The following is a 17449-nucleotide window of genomic DNA, read 5'->3' on the forward strand; positions in this document are numbered from 1 at the left end:
AACAATTACTCCAGCGGTGGTGCTGGCCTAGTCAGCATTGACCTGAGGTGCTGGGGCAGCGAGCGCTCTGAGAGTTCTCATTACAGAGGCAGATGGAGGCCAGAGGCCTGAGGCAGACACACAGTCGACCAGACGCTGGGGAAGCAGGCGCCTGATTGGCACACAGACTGACAGCGCTGTTTTAGAGAGAGCGTTCCCAGGGGTGGCTGTTAGCTTCCTCCATCGTTGTCTTCAGAGGAGACTTTAAATAGAACTGGATGGGAGGGAGTCCTATTATTCCTCCACCAGGCCTGGAGGTGGAGAGGGGGATAAAAAAGATGAGGGTATGGAGAAGAGGGGGATGCCACTCTGGGACTGGATGGGAACAGATACGGGTTAGTTGTCATTCATCGTTTTTACTGACATTTCCAGTTGAAATATTCTGGAGTTCTGGTTCTTTGTGTGTGAGCTCTATGACTAACGCTGGTACTGTGATCTCCCAGATAACATTGTCCTTTAGGTATTGTTCCTTATTATGATATCACATTACAGGGCTGCGAGAATGGCCCAAAAGCAGTGATTGTTTTGCTGTGTCTTTTAGCCAATCAGTGGGAAGTGTTTGGCAGACGGTGGCCGACCACGTGAAGCAAGAGAAGCACACCGTCACCAGCCTGTACCCCAACACTGTCTACCTGTTCATCGTCCGAGCAGTCAACTCCTATGGACTGAGTGACCCCAGCCCCATCTCTGAGCCTGTCAGGACACAGGGTGAGGATGGACGACAGGACGAACCCATGGAGTCAGGAGACACATGTCCCCTAGTGCTGAGCTGGTGGGCTGGTGTGAGTGCGTTTGTCTCTGTTGTTTCAGATGGGAGTCCCATGGAGCAGGGCATGGACCACAGACAGGTGCAGAGGGAACTGGGAGAGGTGTCCGTCCACCTGCAAAAACCCATCGTACTGTCCCCCACCAGTGCCAGGATCTCCTGGACTGTGAGTGGTGAACATTTGTATTTGTTTTGCAGACGCTTTTGTCCAAAGCAACCAAATTGCGCATGAAGAAAGTACAGCAGGAAATGATTTTGGTGGTTAGAGTCAAGGAACCGCCTGTATTTACTAGCCACATCTCAAAGTAACCTCATCTTAGTATACAAAAAATAAAACAACATCTTCATTACTTAAATGTGCTGCATTATGTTCTGCATTATTTTCCAAAAGGAACCAACACATGAATGCAGGAAATAGTGGAAAGCTCAGTACCTACAGATAACAGGACTTTGTGGTCCCTCAGGTGGGCCGTCTATCTCAGTTTGTCCAAGGATACAGAATATTGTACCGTACCATTGGCAGCGCCTGGTTGGTCCAGGATGTGGAAGCCACACCCGAGCATAGCGCCGTCCTATCAGATCTCCGTATAGACACGGAGTATGAGGTCAAGATCCGCCCCTTCTTCAATGAGCTGCAAGGACTGGATAGTCCTATGGTACTGCTGCATATGCCTGAAGAGGGTAAGTTAATAAAAAATGAATGAATATTCTGAATAAAATATGACATGTTTAAGTAAGTGTAGGAAATGTCATTGGATGTATACTTTTAGACATACTGTACATATTTGGATTAAAGATTTGCAATATTTATGTTAATACTGTAAATGTTTTCAGTTCCGAGTGAACCCCCACAAGCTGTGTCAGTGGTTCAGCTCACAAACAGCTCCAGCATCAGTGTATCCTGGGAGCCTCCCCCCCACAACCATCAGAGTGGTACAGTCCTGGAGTACAAGGTGAGACGGTTATTTAGTGACTCCTCCTGTTTACTTAAGAAGATAGATAACCGTCCAGCAGAATTAGTCTGTGGGATGGTTTCAAACACAGTGACTCTTGTTGCCAAAGATGCTGTGTCAACACTGAGGACCATCTGAACACATGCAGATTTTAATCAGCCATTGGTAATTACTCACTAAGTCTCATCTGTTGTCAGCTTAGACACTTTTGTCTGATACAAACGAAAACTCGTCCTTTGGAATTGTAATGAGGGGAACACTACCTCGCAGTCATCTGTCAACTGGGAGAATGGAACACTGAGTGCTGGTTCCATGTGTTCTGTGAGAATCAAGTCCTGCCTCTCTCTGTTCTGAGCTCTGATTATCTTCCCACAACTGAAAAACAATCCAGCCCCCCAGCTTCCATAACCAAGACTCCTGATTCTCTGTGTGAAGAACCCTTGGTCCTGATTGCTGGCTGCCTTGTACGAGTCACCTGATCCCCCCCCCCCCAATGCTGTGTGCTATCAGGTGTGGTGTCTGAGCAGAGAGGGGGAAACGGAGAGCCAGATCAACAGGACAGTGGACGGAGCAGTTCTGTCCATCCTGCTGACCGGGCTGTTGCCTGACGTCCAGTACAGTGTGTTGGTGGCGGCCATCACCATCCTGGGAGTGGGAGCACACAGCCCGCCTGTCCATCTGCTTCTCAGTGAGTCACACTCCATACCGCCACCACCATGCACCCGTTCCGGCTTCCATGGAAAGCATGTTGGGAGAAAGGGGTACAGATCAGATCTAGTAGTTGTGATGAATTATGTACACAGTCTGCTACCCGTTTCCTCTACACACCCTCAGAATGTCAGTCCATTCGGTGTGTCATTTCGGAATTTCTCCCGGCTCTAATGCAGACCCGTCATTGGAGGGCCCTTCAGGCCTCTCGCCGAAGGACGGCAGCCCCAGCCTATCAGAGCAGATCACGGGCGTTGTCAGTCAGCCGGCCTTCATCGCGGGGCTGGGCGTGGCATCGTGGATGGTGCTCATGGGCTTCAGTGGTTGGCTGTACTGTCGTCATCGAAGGAGGAAGCAGCTAGGACACTACACCACCTCCTTCGCTTACACACCCGCAGGTACGGGACGTCTCTGAACGCCAATGAATCTAAACACTGCTAATCATCGTCTATTTCTAGTACTTACAACATTGTCCTGATAACAAGTCTGTTATGTTAACAGTGCTAGACAGCCTAGTTTTTGAATATTTCATATCTCCTGTATTATGCACCAACCTCTTCCAGTACTGCACATTATCTTACAACCACTTTCAACATGTTCTTAAATTATTTCCTCAGACAGTGTATTTAAGATTATAGTTGCTTCAGTTTTTTATATGGAATTCAAATTCCTGGTCTTAGTATCTAATGTCCCAGTCTTATTTTGAGCATACGCCTTTTAGAGTGCAAAATGTAGGTCAACAGCATGGCCTTAATGAAGGGACAATTCGAATTTGCATACTTAAACCTCAAGTGAGAAGCACTGTTTTTTGGCCTTGAGGGTAGCCTATACTGTACTTTCATTTCTTTACAAAACAGTCCTGGGATGAAAGCCACCACTGTGTCAACCCCGATTTTAACACAGTAATGTTCTTGCAGTGGGATTTTCTCATGGTGAAGGATCTGGTTTGATAAATGGAAGGTAAAGACCCAAATGTCACCTGGCCAACAAGTATTACAATAATTCCAGAAACTCCAGAAAGTCTCACCTGTGTTCTGATTCTGATGGACTCTCTCCCCGCTCAGGCCTGGGATACTGGGCTCCAACATGGGGAATTATCCCTGGCTGGCTGACTCGTGGCCTGCTCCTAGCTTAACACCCAACAACAAAGACACAGTCAACTGCTGCTCTGGAAAGCTGGACTCCGCAGACAGATACTACAATGGTAAGACTTACAGTAAGTGACACCTTCTAAAGCTTACTTATAAGTGGCCACAATGAGAGAAACGCTCTTAAGATTAGATAACCTGGTTGTTTTTATTTGACTGCAATGGCTGCCCTCCCTTAATTACGGCCAGTATTATATTATACATTTTGTATTCTGTTATAAATAATTGTTTAATAGTGTATTATATATACAATTTGTCCAGCAGTTGGAATCTCCAATTACTTGAACCAATCAGAGAAGTACAACTCAGCACCCAACGACAGCCCCATCTACAGCACCATCAACACCACAGTGGACGAGGACCTGCAGTGTCTGCCCTACTATGACACCTACTCCAGCATGCCCTACACCCAGGGGCCAGACCCTTACACCAGCAGCCCCATCCTGGCCAACACAGGCCTGAGTCTGGAGCAGGACCTGGACCAGTGGACCCTCCAGTCTGGACACTCTGGATCCGACTACGCCAAGCTCCAGTACCCAAAGACAAGCAATGGTAACGGCAGGATAATGGACACTTGTTCAGGTTGAAATGGTTGAGTGTAATAACTATGTTCCTTTGCTCTATTTCTAGTATATTATTATATTAATATATTTTATAGAAATGTTGACAGCCTATATTTGTCTTCAGCTTGGTTTTGATGGTGTGTGTTTGTTACGGTGTGTCTCTACAGCCAGGCTGGTTCAGCAGAGATCTATTGGGCCTCCATCCAAGCCTCTCAACTGGGAAGATGTGCTGTCTCTTCCACTGCCTTCCAGTAAGGAGATGAGTCATACCAAGAGAGACATGGATGAGAGGAGGCCAAGGTAATGCAGACCCAACCCCCCCCGCCACCTCCCACACGCACACACACAGACACACACTTACACATACAGACAGCCTCCAATGGGACAGCCTGTTAACTACAGCTGAGTGAACTAACCGCTCAGAGATCTAAGAGTGCTGAAGATGCTACTTACAGCCCCTTTATCTCCGTACCTCACTGTCCTATTCCTGCTGTGTCATTTCTCCGTCCTCTCAGACATCCTCCCTAAGTGGGGTGCGTTTAGGTTCACTGTTTCCGCTCTGTTTACCAGGTGATGGACCTGAACCACATGACAGAAAGTTAATGACGCCAGGGACCAAACCAGTGCTATTGAGTAAACTTTAAAGAAGTTTATGATGGCAGATGGGAGTTTAAACCAGTCTTGCGGCTGTGGGGCGAGGGCAGGGCAGAGGCTGGCATCCTCTCTAACTGGTTCTGACAGATTAAATTGTAGACATAACTGGGGGGGGGGGGAGTGAGCTGCTCTGACTGGGCTGTGTCTTTGGTAATGACATTAGCCATCGTCTGACAGCCTGAATTAGCTTTCTCTGTTTTCAATGACATGTCCTCCATTAAATCCACCCGACGCTCACTTCTAGTCGTGACAACATAAAGCACCCCTGGTCTGTCTTATCTACTATAACGCTTTCCTTCTACAGTCCTATCTTACATCCAACTCTGCTGGCGTTTTGTCAACTGAATTATTCTTCAACCTCCAGATGTGGGTGTTTACTTGTCTCAAAGAGTCGTTCTGATGTTGAAATGCTGCCCAAGACGGGCCAATGGAATGTTTCTTTAGATCTCAGGTTTTATTCCACTCCCACTACCCTCCTTTGTCTTTTATAACACTGGCAGACACAGACCCTGGTATTTAAACTGGATCCTCCAGTCTCGCAGTTGTGTACATTTACATTTAGTCATTTTGCTGACGCTCTTATCCAGAGCGACTTACAGTAAGTACAGGGACATTCTCCCCGAGGCAAGTAGGGTGAAGTGCCTTGCCCAAGGACACAACGTTATTTGGCATGAACCAACAACCTTCTATATAGCCCGACTCCCTAACTGCTCAGCCATCTGACCCCCTACGTAACGTTGTGACTGTGCTCCCTGGCTGTGCTATAGCTCTGACGAGGAGGAATGGTGCCCCCCCCTGCCAGCCAGGACGTACCTGATGGAAAGTTCCAGGGAGGAGCTCGCCAGCCTGGCTTCTGGAGGGGAGGAACTGAGCCAAACCCCTCCCTACAGCCTGCAGTCCACAGCCACACTCCCCCCTCCCTCACCTCAAGAAGAGACATGCCCCCACGCCGACATGAGGCTGCAGCACTTTGATCTGCTGGCACGCTATAGATCAGCCTCCCAGGTGACCCAGTCCAACCCAAACTTGTTTGCCAATAAGGAGGCTCATGAAGGCGTTCTGCCTCACCACACCAACCAATGGGATGATGCTTTCCAAGGGCATGGCATTGCTTCAGACAGCAGTGGCAGAGGTTTGTTGTGCTTTCGTTTTGTGCATCTGAACAGTGTGTCTTAAGACCCAAATAGAGTCATTGCTTGGCTTCACTTCCAAAAATTACTTAGCACCCTTTACGACAGCACAGTGATGTAGGCTCATGAATAATCACGGAGATCGTTAAAAAATCACTGAGATTATATAAGGAGAGTGTTTGTACATTAAAATCACATTCCATTTATTCTGAATTGCCTCGGTTTGCTTGGGTCCCTCTAAATCTCTTGGGCGTGACATCCCTGTTCTCTCCTGTCAGAACAATCTTCTCCCACTGAGCCGGCGGTGTCACACGGCCACAGAACCAGGATCAAGAAGAGAGCCCCTCAGGACAGTCAGCACAGGAGAGAGCAGCAGCACAACCAAGCAGGTACAACACCAAGGACTCTACGCTGATACTCCTGATGGACTGTTTGGCTGTAGAATGTTGCTAATCACAGAGCTGTCAATCCCACCATTCCGCCAGACCTGCCTCCTCCGCCAGCCCCGCCACCGTCAGACGGCTCGCTGCAGCTTCTGGAAGAGTCTCTGGGCAGCAGCAGGAGGTTTGCGGACAGAGATAAGAGAGAGGGGGGCCTGCCCGCCATGCAGAGGAAGGGGGAGTTCTTCTCGCCCCAGAAGAGAGGGGCGGCCAAGTGGTTGTCACATGGTAGGTGTCCCAAGCTCATTTTCAACATAGATTTCTCAATATTGCCATAAAGAAGACCCCCCCTCGTTATCAAACTTTGTTTGTTTGCACCGAACCAAACAAAGGCAGCAAACCCAGCATATCACAGTCTCTGTGTGTGAACAATGACGATTATGCGACATGGCGTCGGTGTTTAGTGTGTGTAGTCCTGCCATGCCGGCTCTCCTTTTACACAGACGTTATTGGGCTTTGTAACTACCTCCCCTGCCGGCTTAATGCTGGTACAACAAACATAGAACTGCAAGGCGGCATAATGACACAACATTGTCGCCTTGAACAGGCTGTGTAAAAGAGACTACTGACTGCCAAAGACTGTCGTAACACACAAAGGGGCAAAAACCTGATTATTAGATATACTATCTACCGTGCATGTTGTACAGGGAAATGCATGTCAACTGGAAAGCACATATTGTAGTTTACAGGCCAATATTTGGATTTTGTCGTTGAATCACGTTCATGCAAATCCCCCCTGGACTTAAAAGGCTCCATCAGCTTAAGCACACATCCAGCAGCAATCCGCCGATCTCAACCCAGAGAGGTTGGGGAGGGAGTCCATTCTGACCCATCACTTAGGGTTTAACCCATATATATCCAGCTGCACTTTTGGGTGATTGGAGTCTTTTGTCATCTGCAGATACAGATGTAATCCAGTGCTGCCAGTCCAGCTTCCTCCCCAGGGGCCAGCTGTCAGGCTACGGGTCCCTTGGAAGAGGGGCTTCTCCACGGGCCTCCTCAGGGCCCAGAGCCCCTGGAGCGGCGCGGAGAAGGGACGAGGTGAGTCCAGACTCTCAATGTGCTCTCCTCACACAGTAAACACACGTGGTCTCAGCTCAGGAGGGGCCGTGTGCTCTGGTTGCTTGGATAATAGGGTCAGGTCGGGTGTGTGTAAGGGGGGTGGGGGGTGCGTCTTGCATGGTGTTAATCAGTGTGTGATTGGTACAGGCAGTGAGCCAGAACACACAGTAACCCATGGGGCCATTGTTAAGTTTTCCACCTGTCACTGGGCTTATAGTCTTGTCATCTTGAACAGCAAAGTTTATCCGACGTGTTGACAGTAATACCTGAAGTAGCTTTTGAGTTGTTTTCACATCTTTTCATGGATAATTGAGGGTAGACATTCAAATGAATGTTTTCACAGTTGTCTCAGGAATGTCAGTGGAAATAATAGGAACAAACGAGAACTCTCAGAGTGTTCCTGTGGCTAAGCTTCCGCTAAATTACACTGTCAGTGTTAGGATTAGTCCTTGGCTCCGGCCCCAGCGCTGATTGTGTTGGATGTTTGTTTGCTTTCAGAACCTCATATAGATGGAGGCAAATGACGTGACACGACAGTCTCTCCTTCTTCTCCTTCCTCCCACTTCACTGATCATCAGCCTGTTGCCATGGTATCAAAGAACAACTGAAGATGAAGCATTAAGGCCTGACACCTGCCTTTTCATTATTGTTTTAATGTTGCCTCATGTTGGTTTTCATGTTTTTTTTCTCTATTTAATTATTTATTCATTATTTATGTGACATTTGCCCTTCGTCAATATGTACATAGACGTCTTTGATAACTTTTTATTGATATGATCTACATTAAAGAGAATATTGTATTTTGAGAAAACAAAAATGCCATTGATGAGTCCGTATTATTCTGAAGATATTCGAATGTACCTTATGTTTACATGTTAACCCCAAAACCATGATAATGTTTGTTTGACGCGAGACAAGAAAATATATAAAGCAGATGAGTTAACAAGACCTTTTGAGTTACACGTGTGTGTGTGTGCGTGCACATAATGTACGTATGTGTGTGTGTGTTGGTTTACAGTTTCTCTCTCTGTAATTGTGGAGTCAGCTTCCTGCTTATTCTGTACCAAAGGTGTGTGAACCAGTACCCTTGTTAAACATCCTTTCATTTATTCTGCCATGATTTTGTAAAAAGATCAATAAAACATTTGTTACTCTGACAGTGTCTGAAACATTTATTATCTAAATATGATTTTTGTTTGGTCTTGTCTTATCAGACAGAACAGAGAGCTGTGTTTTACAAAACACATTTTCAACAGCAAGAGCTACCGTAGCATTGGTTTGTGTGTGTTGTGAGGGGAGACAGAGTGGGCCCGTATGTGGTAGGCGTGCAAAATCAGCTGTTTGGCTTGGAGCATCAGAATGGAGAAGGGCATGCGTGCGATGTCACACTCCACCTGTGACATGCTATCCCCAGGTCAACTGCTTCCTGCCTGGCAAATCTAAATCGTTTTTTTTCTCTGGCTTCAGGTACACAGTGTTGGTTTTAGATGAGGTAACAGGGCAGGAGCACTGTGCCTGTTTGCTTATTTTAATGTCCACCGAGAACAACAGTATTATCCATTTAATTTGCAGTGGGCTCATAAATGAAACATACACCATACTCAGCATCCCAGCACAGGACACAAACAGATATAGCAGTATAAAAATATAACTAAATCTGGCTTCACTGCTCGTTCTGTTCAGTCTGCTGAGCCTGTTTTTGTTTGGTTTGTATTTCTACTGTAGTGAACTGATAATGATATATATGTCTATAGTCATCACTATATCAAATACATAATACATACAAACAGTATATTTAACGTTCGGTTACTACTGTGCTGATGTTTAATACCCTCAAATTACTGGTAAACGACAGGATTAGGAAAATGATCGGATGTATTTTTTGATATGATTATGATATGATGCAATGACCGAATAAAACCTCCACTGCAGCCTTAATTATTAAAATCATATTTTTGTGTTTCATTGGTGGATGACAAGATTATAGATTTAGGGAAAGTGATCTAATGAACTTCTTGTAATGGTACCTACAGCATTATGAACAAAAGATCCCAGAAAATGTACTTTCTATGTAGAGAAGCAGTTTATTCTGTTGCCTAAATTAAGTCTTGAATTTATTTAACCTCAAATAATATTGGAAATATTTATATGGATTACAATGGATTTTTTTTTGTATTTTTGAAGAAAGTTTACAGATTAGAAAACTGAAGAACATGTTGGAACAGGTTTCATTTGTCCAAGTTAGCAGCTAGGTATAAAGTGCCATCTAGTGACGACATTGAGACCTTACTACTTCATGGTCTTTCTCTGGTAATACCAGTCTATGCAAACACACCATATTCAAACATCTCAGGTTGTGGTTTTGTGACATTGCTTGTTACACTCAAAATAACCTTTGTTTCATGGACAACAAATATTTCAACACACTTGACACCAGTAAAATAATTTTGATCCTTCTTGTCAAAGATTCAGTAATGGAGGTATTCATTTAATAAGGGCAATGCATTAATTATGTGTGAAAATGTTATCAATAATTCATCATAATCATGACTAACATGTCTACATCCATACCTGTACAATTAAATTCCGAATGCATGAAAATATAATCTATATTGTAATCTAAATTATGCTAACATGAACAATGTATTGTTGAATAGATCCCATAAACATAAATGTTCTATTTAGAATAAACTATGTGAACGTTGCAATAGTTTGAGCCTGTTGCAGAACGGATGTCCACTGTGGATGATAGTGCAGCACTGTGAATTGAAACCCCCATGTCATCAGTATTACCGAGACTTGCAAATGCTTTCATAGTTTTGTTTTTTCAGCAGATTCCATAAACCACTAACCTCATTCTCTGTGATTGGTGGGGGCTCAGCGTGCATTGAGCATTGAGTGCATTGTTCTACTTGGCCGTTTGTTCACTGGGGTTCCTACACACAAACAAAACTTTCCTGACAGCCTGGGCAATATTGGGCTCTGGAGTGCTTTAACGATCCCCCTGAATTATTGGAATCTCCCACTTTTTCCAGAAACAGGATAAATAAAGGTAGGTTATCTATGGTAAAGTAAAGAATGTAATGTGCGCATCCATTTAACTTTGTATTGGGAATGAAGTAGGATTAACAGCCTCAAATATGTTATGCATAGTATGGTGTTCTTAGGGGGGAATATTCTGTTATTATTAGTCCATAGCCAGTGTCCCTAACTGCATCTGTGTGCGTCAGTGTGTTTGGCAACATGTACAGCTTCATGGGAGGAGGATTGTTCTGCGCTGGGGTAGGGAACATACTCCTCGTGATCTCCACAGCAACGGACTACTGGATGCAGTACCGTCATGCCAACAACTACATGCACCAGGGCCTGTGGCGTTACTGTGTGCCAGGGAAATGTATGACACACACAGACAGCATTGGTAAGAAAACATGGTTACACACGACAGCTGCGGCCTCTGTCCTCTCGTCATGCCGACAGGAGGAACTGAGTCATCTGGAGGGGTTGCTCATCTCACTCTTCTGATGCAGCAGTTGCACTGTTCAATAAGGTCTAAACCCTCGAGTATAATCTCCAGGCCAGGGTCACTGCCCTAACACAGGAACTTATCCCTTAAGCACTAACAGAAAACAGTGGCCTCCAGATGGTCATGATGAATAATGTAATGAGAGCATCCTATAATTGATGATTGGAGATATCGGAGATCTAGCAAGACTTGCTCTCTGTGTTCCCTCATTAGCGTACTGGGATGCCACGCGTGCCTTCATGATCTTGTCCCTGCTGGCCTGTTTCATTGGCATTGTGATCGGAGTCATGGCCTTCATCCACTACTCCTCCTTCGATGGGTTTGACAAGACCTTCGCAGCCGGCATTTTCTTCTTCATCTCCTGTAAGTACCTCCTAATCCCAGTGATCGGCAACTCCCTCAGCTCCGAACTGGCACACAAGATGCGTTGGTGGAAAAGGGGTAAGAAATGTTGTCATCGGATGTGATGGGACTTTGTCATCTGCAGGTTTCTTTGTGCTGCTGGCAATGGCTGTCTACACAGGGGTGACTGTGAATTACTACGGTAAACGCTATGGGAACTGGAGATTCTCCTGGTCTTACATCATGGGATGGGTGTCCGTGGTGCTGACGTTCTTCTCAGGTAAGCTTATCTGCTGTGTCGTCACAGTCTGGAAGGTTCTTAGCACACTTAGAACCAACAGATCACCATTCAAGTGCCTACAATATTACCTCAATTCATTTGATTATACCCATGTTCACTGAATATCTGATTTTTTTTATTTTCAAAGGTATATTTTACATGTGTGCCTACCGGATGCATGAATGCCCAAGAAACTCCAACTCACGCTGATCTACCAAACTCCACCCCATGAATGGCTCTATCAAATATGACTGAGAACTCTGTCACTACTGTTGTCTGGGTTTACACACAGACATAATATTATGTTTAACTGACCTGAAAAATATAATAAATGGGTGTACCACAGTGTTTGTTTGTCATATTTAAAATGTGTCAAGATCAAAAGGCTTATGATGCACAAGTTTGAATGCCAGCCTAGAATTTGAAAGACACTTTATTATCTTTGCTCAAACAGGGAGCTGGAAATACAATTCAGCCACATTTCAGGCTGTGAAAAACATGCTGTGTATGTTAAACATGAATAGTCTAAACCACAAACAATTCACATGTAAGCAAAGGACCCGTCAACCTAAGGTCACCGTCAAGTTGCTGTTTTCAGCACACAAAAATGTATGACCGAAAACAAAGTGATAGATGCGCAAACTGTGAGATAAATAATGGTCCAGCACATTCCATGGCTTAAGCTTGATGGATGTTTCACAGAAACACTGGGAATGATTAATCAACTTCCTCAATAGTTGGTCCAGAAGATCCACCTCCTCCAGGCGCACCCCCAGCCCCTGGGAAGCCCCCTGGCATCCCTCCTGGCATCCCCCCTGGCATGCCCTCTGGCATCCCTCCAGAGCCCTGATACAGCTTGGTGATGATGGGGTTACACACCTTCTCCAACTCTTTCTGATGGTCCTCAAACTCCTCCTTCTCCGCAGACTACAGAAGGAAGAGACATAGAAATTTAAAGAGGTTTGACGGATGAGCCAATCCCATCTTAACTCACACTCCCTGTTGTGTTTATCAAACAAGTCCAACCCCATACCTGGTTCTTGTCCAGCCAGCTGATGACCTCGTTGCACTTCTCAAGGATCTTCTGCTTGTCCTCGTCGCTGATCTTGCCTGCCAGCTTCTCGTCCTCCACGGTGGACTTCATGTTGAAGGCATAGGACTCCAAGGCATTCTTGGAGGAGACCTTGTCTCTCTGGACATCGTCCTCTGCTTTGTACTTGTCAGCTTCCTGGACCATGCGCTCGATGTCCTCCTTGCTCAGACGACCTGTCCAGCGACACAGGAGACGGAGCTCATGGTTACAAGACTTCTGGATGAGGAATCTGTTACGAGATGTGTATAATACTGGCGCACAAACATTGTCACCAATCTGAGTTTGGGTCAATGTTTGAGAAGCCGTTTACCTTTGTCGTTGGTGATGGTGATCTTGTTCTCCTTGCCGGTGCTCTTGTCAGCGGCCGACACATTCATGATCCCGTTTGCGTCAATATCGAAGGTCACCTCAATCTGGGGGACCCCTCTGGGGGCGGGGGGGATGCCGATGAGCTCAAACTTCCCAAGGAGGTTATTGTCCTTGGTCATGGCTCTCTCACCCTCATACACCTGATAAACACAAGATCCCGTTAGAAGACAGTCCTACTATTCCATTTAATATATGAATATAAATTTAAGTTGGGCCATTGAGATTGTTCAAATCAAAACTACAGCATTTTGGTTAATATAACACAATTTCCCCCCCTGTTCACACCTGGATGAGCACGCCAGGCTGGTTGTCAGAGTAGGTGGTGAAGGTCTGGGTCTGCTTGGTTGGGATGGTGGTATTCCTCTTGATGAGGACGGTCATGACCCCACCGGCCGTCTCGATGCCCAGGGACAGGGGCGTGACGTCCAGCAGCAGCAGGTCCTGCACGTTCTCAGACTTGTCACCTGACAAGATGGCTGCCTGCACAGCTGTTCAACACAAAAAGAATCACTTAGGTAAAAATCACAGGATTTTTATTAAATGATGTCTTGAACAGCACAACAGATGGCACAACAGATGAAGAGGTAGAAAAGGAAAAAGGTAAAAACGATGGGATTCTGACCTGCACCATATGCCACAGCCTCATCAGGATTGATACTCTTATTGAGTTCCTTCCCATTAAAGAAGTCCTGAAGCAGCTTCTGGATCTTGGGGATGCGAGTGGAGCCTCCGACCAGGACAATGTCATGGACCTGGGCCTTGTCCATCTTGGCGTCCCTCAGGGACTTCTCCACTGGGTCCAGGGTACCTCTGAACAGGTCTGCGTTCAGCTCCTCAAAGCGGGCTCTGGTGATGGAGGTGTAGAAGTCAACACCCTCGTAGAGGGAGTCGATCTCGATGCTGGCTTGAGTGCTGGAGGACAGGGTACGCTTGGCGCGCTCGCATGCGGTTCGGAGACGACGCACAGCCCTCTTGTTGTCGCTGATGTCCTTTTTGTATTTGCGCTTGAACTCGGAGATGAAGTGGTTAACCATGCGGCTGTCAAAGTCCTCTCCGCCCAGGTGAGTGTCTCCTGCCGTGGACTTGACCTCAAAGATGCCGTCCTCAATGGTCAGAATTGACACATCGAAAGTTCCACCACCTAGATCAAAGATGAGGACGTTCCTCTCAGCCCCAACCTGAAATCAATCAATATCAACTTAAGTTACCCCGTTATTACTGCACAGTACTGTAAAAGGTCTGTATTACATCATACTCTGGTATTTAACAGAGGGGTAGAGTCAGTGAATTAACCTTCTTGTCAAGGCCGTAGGCGATCGCAGCAGCGGTGGGCTCGTTGATGATGCGGAGGACGTTGAGTCCTGAGATGGTCCCGGCATCTTTAGTGGCCTGGCGCTGGGAGTCGTTGAAGTAGGCTGGCACTGTTACGACGGCACTGGACACGGTCTACAGGACGCAAAACATAAGAATATTGTATGGGATCAGTATTTATCAACTTTTGAGAAATTATAATGTGATCCAACATTAAAGAAATTACAATGGTATTCTGAATGGTTAAACCAGTAGGTTGAATTATGGCCTCACTTTTCCCAGGTAGGCCTCTGCAATCTCCTTCATCTTGACCAGCACCATGGAGGAGATCTCCTCAGGGTAGAAGGCCTTTGTTTCCCCCTTGTACTCCACCTGGACCTTGGGTCGGGTTGAGTCATTTATGACAGTGAAGGGCCAATGTTTCATGTCTGACTGGACCACGCCATCATCAAAACGCCTTCCAATAAGTCTCTTTGCATCTGAGGGGAGATGACAAAAGCTACAATGATTCCCTTGTTAATAACCCACAGGTTAGTTGATCAATTGACCCATTACAAAATGTCTTACCAAAGACTGTATTGGTGGGGTTCATGGCTACTTGGTTCTTGGCAGCATCCCCAATTAGCCTCTCTGAGTCGGTGAATGCCACGTAGCTGGGTGTGGTCCTGTTGCCCTGGTCATTGGCAATGATCTCCACCTTGCCATGTTGGAACACACCCACACAGGAGTAGGTGGTGCCAAGGTCGATGCCAACGGCTGGTCCCTTTGACATGGCTGCTGAGTAAGATTCTATTGGTGCAATGGAGGGAATCCACACAACAGAAGTCGTCACTTAATTAATCTTTAGTTACGGGTTTCAAAACAAAATATAAATTGCTGAGCTGACCATTTAGCGAACATGTTACGGTTTGGTCAGTAGTAATTCCAATGACAGTGGCTAGAATTGTACAGCATTGGATTGCCTACTCTCGGTAAATGCTATTTTAAGAACATAAGTCCCACTGAATGACCCCAGCACCTGTTCAATTCCCAACTGTCTATTTGAAATAGAGCGTTTCCACAGCAAACAGCAGCAACTGACATAATGGCACTGCTAAAAGCATCCTTACGTCGACTCAGGAATATCAGGCTTTAATGTTGTTGTTGCTAGAAATGACTAAATGTAGACGGTTTAAAATACAAATATCATAATACAACATATTAACGAAGTAAACTTATCAAATAAACACTGCCACAAATAAATAAATCAAGTAATCGTATCGTTAGGGAGGTAGCCTATTACCAGTGGGCCTACACTTGGGCGCATCTTCAGGAGAACCATCTGGAACATTCGATCTGCTTCTCCTCCCTCATTCCACACGTTTCTAGCTAGCTTGCTAACGCGACTTTAGCCATTTTTCAGTGCACCTTTCCTTGAAGCACCGCCAACAATAGGTGGACGTTTTCACAATAACACCTTACAATTCAAGTTATGATCCACACCAGTATGACTGCTGTGTGAATAGCGAGACGAGTGGAGTGATGGCAGTTGCTTCCAAGTTTAGACGCACTTAGCATCATAGAACCTCGCTTTAGAAACGGACTCATTTATTCACTAGACTTACAGTGCCTTTCACATCTAGCTAGATATTTTGAAATTAGGAGCCGCATATATTGTAATAAAGTAGCTCAAAAATAAGGTTTCTCTGAACAAAACACTGGAGTCTAGCCAGCTAGTGCTACCGTATTGTACTGCGTAGGCCTACTTATCAAGCGAGCAAGGTAACTAGCTAGCTGTACAATAAGAATAACACAAATGTAATCCAGAAATATGTTCACATATAACTAGTCTAGCTCATTTGAGTGCTAATTTGAAATAAAATATTATTTTACTAACCTGTATAGCAATATCGCAGTTTAGCGGAATCAAGCGTTCCTCCGATTCTTCAACTGCGTGTGAGCCTGAACTTCGCAAGCCTGTCTTTTCTTTGACACATAAAGAACTCTCTAGAAAAGGGGAGACCGTTCTGACCAATCAAGTGCGAACCATTTCGTAACCACCACAAAGGAACCAATAATGTTTTTTCGCCCTACTGTCTGTATGTCTGACGATAAAAACATGCAATAGCAGTTTCTAGATGTTTATTTTTATTATTGATTTCATTAAATTAAATACAGTAATACGACAACAATACGTAGGCCTATGCAAACATCTTGCGGTGTGTGAGAGGGGAAGTCTTGATTGTTCTAGTTGCCTTGAAAGAGTAACCACCAACTGTATTATTCTTCATACAATTGCAAATATTCATAGACACCATTGGTCCTGGGAGGTGTAAATTGCAGCTATTGCTGTACTAAGAGTGATACATTCTTCCATATAGATCCATCACAGCAGAAAAACAAACACACCCCTGTCAATTATGGCCCATATGGACTACATCTCAGAGGAGATAAGCTGTACATTATGTGGTTGAACAAAGACAGTTCAGGATCCGGTAAGGAGGGTGTCTCATCATAGGTCAAGAGCTGTGGATTGCTTTTGTATCTATGGAACACACTGTTGGGAGTTCAGACTTGCCAGGCAAACACTGACTTGTACTGACAGTATAATTCAGTAAATGCAAACAGAAATGTTCTAAATCTAGGTGTGTGTAATAGACAAATCATAAGTGTGATAGAATGTGAAAAATAACATTAACAATAGGACTATAAATAGTAAGGTTTGTGGATTGTATTTTTTTTTTTTTTAAGAGGATATTTTAAACCACAACACAGACCTGCCTCAGGGATGTTTAGACAAACAAAGCCATATCCAAACAGTAATTTGTCACTGGATACCTTACCAGTAACATTGCATTCTCCTTTTTTAGGTTGTACTCACATTGTGCATCCTCCCAGGGACCTAGGATAGTTAAATGTCCCTTTCATGTTAGGGTACAAAAGAGCCAGGGCTTAGCCCAGAAAGGTGTGTCTTTTATTCTGTGAGAGAACTGAATCGGGGTTCTACACACAACTTAAAGCCTGAGGCCACAACAAAGCGTTTCCATTACAGAATGAGTATACTGTGTTGAAGAACAATAACTTTCTTA

General features: G+C 45.2%; 3 protein-coding genes across 3 annotated transcripts in view; 2 read left to right on the forward strand and 1 right to left on the reverse strand.

Moving 5' to 3' along the window:
• Nucleotides 1-8617, forward strand: part of LOC124477998 (roundabout homolog 2-like) — a 28083-nt gene extending 19466 nt beyond the window's left edge. Inside the window, exons 12-26 of the mRNA XM_047036083.1 lie at nucleotides 581-747; nucleotides 850-971; nucleotides 1270-1486; nucleotides 1640-1758; nucleotides 2269-2446; nucleotides 2646-2864; nucleotides 3384-3426; nucleotides 3531-3670; nucleotides 3879-4166; nucleotides 4345-4477; nucleotides 5599-5963; nucleotides 6240-6350; nucleotides 6447-6629; nucleotides 7303-7442; nucleotides 7962-8617. Coding sequence (XP_046892039.1) covers nucleotides 581-747; nucleotides 850-971; nucleotides 1270-1486; nucleotides 1640-1758; nucleotides 2269-2446; nucleotides 2646-2864; nucleotides 3384-3426; nucleotides 3531-3670; nucleotides 3879-4166; nucleotides 4345-4477; nucleotides 5599-5963; nucleotides 6240-6350; nucleotides 6447-6629; nucleotides 7303-7442; nucleotides 7962-7973 — 2437 coding nt within the window. The 3' untranslated portion in view covers nucleotides 7974-8617. The remainder of the gene's footprint in view (nucleotides 1-580; nucleotides 748-849; nucleotides 972-1269; nucleotides 1487-1639; nucleotides 1759-2268; nucleotides 2447-2645; nucleotides 2865-3383; nucleotides 3427-3530; nucleotides 3671-3878; nucleotides 4167-4344; nucleotides 4478-5598; nucleotides 5964-6239; nucleotides 6351-6446; nucleotides 6630-7302; nucleotides 7443-7961) is intronic.
• Nucleotides 8618-10340: 1723 nt separating this feature from the next.
• LOC124478032 (lens fiber membrane intrinsic protein-like) lies at nucleotides 10341-12262 on the forward strand. Its single transcript, XM_047036141.1, has 5 exons — nucleotides 10341-10515; nucleotides 10694-10881; nucleotides 11200-11349; nucleotides 11474-11608; nucleotides 11757-12262. The coding sequence occupies exons 2-5, from the start codon at nucleotides 10707-10709 to the stop codon at nucleotides 11816-11818; spliced, it is 522 nt and encodes a 173-aa protein (XP_046892097.1). The 5' UTR covers nucleotides 10341-10515; nucleotides 10694-10706; the 3' UTR covers nucleotides 11819-12262.
• Nucleotides 12024-16366, reverse strand: LOC124478007 (heat shock cognate 70 kDa protein-like). Its single transcript, XM_047036104.1, has 9 exons — nucleotides 16258-16366; nucleotides 14949-15170; nucleotides 14655-14860; nucleotides 14364-14516; nucleotides 13693-14248; nucleotides 13356-13558; nucleotides 13012-13210; nucleotides 12642-12874; nucleotides 12024-12535 (listed from the first exon to the last, which is right to left on the reverse strand). Exons 2-9 carry the CDS (start codon nucleotides 15151-15153, stop codon nucleotides 12326-12328), a joined length of 1965 nt encoding a protein of 654 aa, XP_046892060.1. The 5' UTR covers nucleotides 15154-15170; nucleotides 16258-16366; the 3' UTR covers nucleotides 12024-12325.
• Nucleotides 16367-17449: the final 1083 nt, after the last annotated feature.

This window comes from Hypomesus transpacificus, chromosome 15, assembly GCF_021917145.1.
Source record: "Hypomesus transpacificus isolate Combined female chromosome 15, fHypTra1, whole genome shotgun sequence".
Lineage (NCBI taxonomy): Eukaryota > Metazoa > Chordata > Actinopteri > Osmeriformes > Osmeridae > Hypomesus > Hypomesus transpacificus.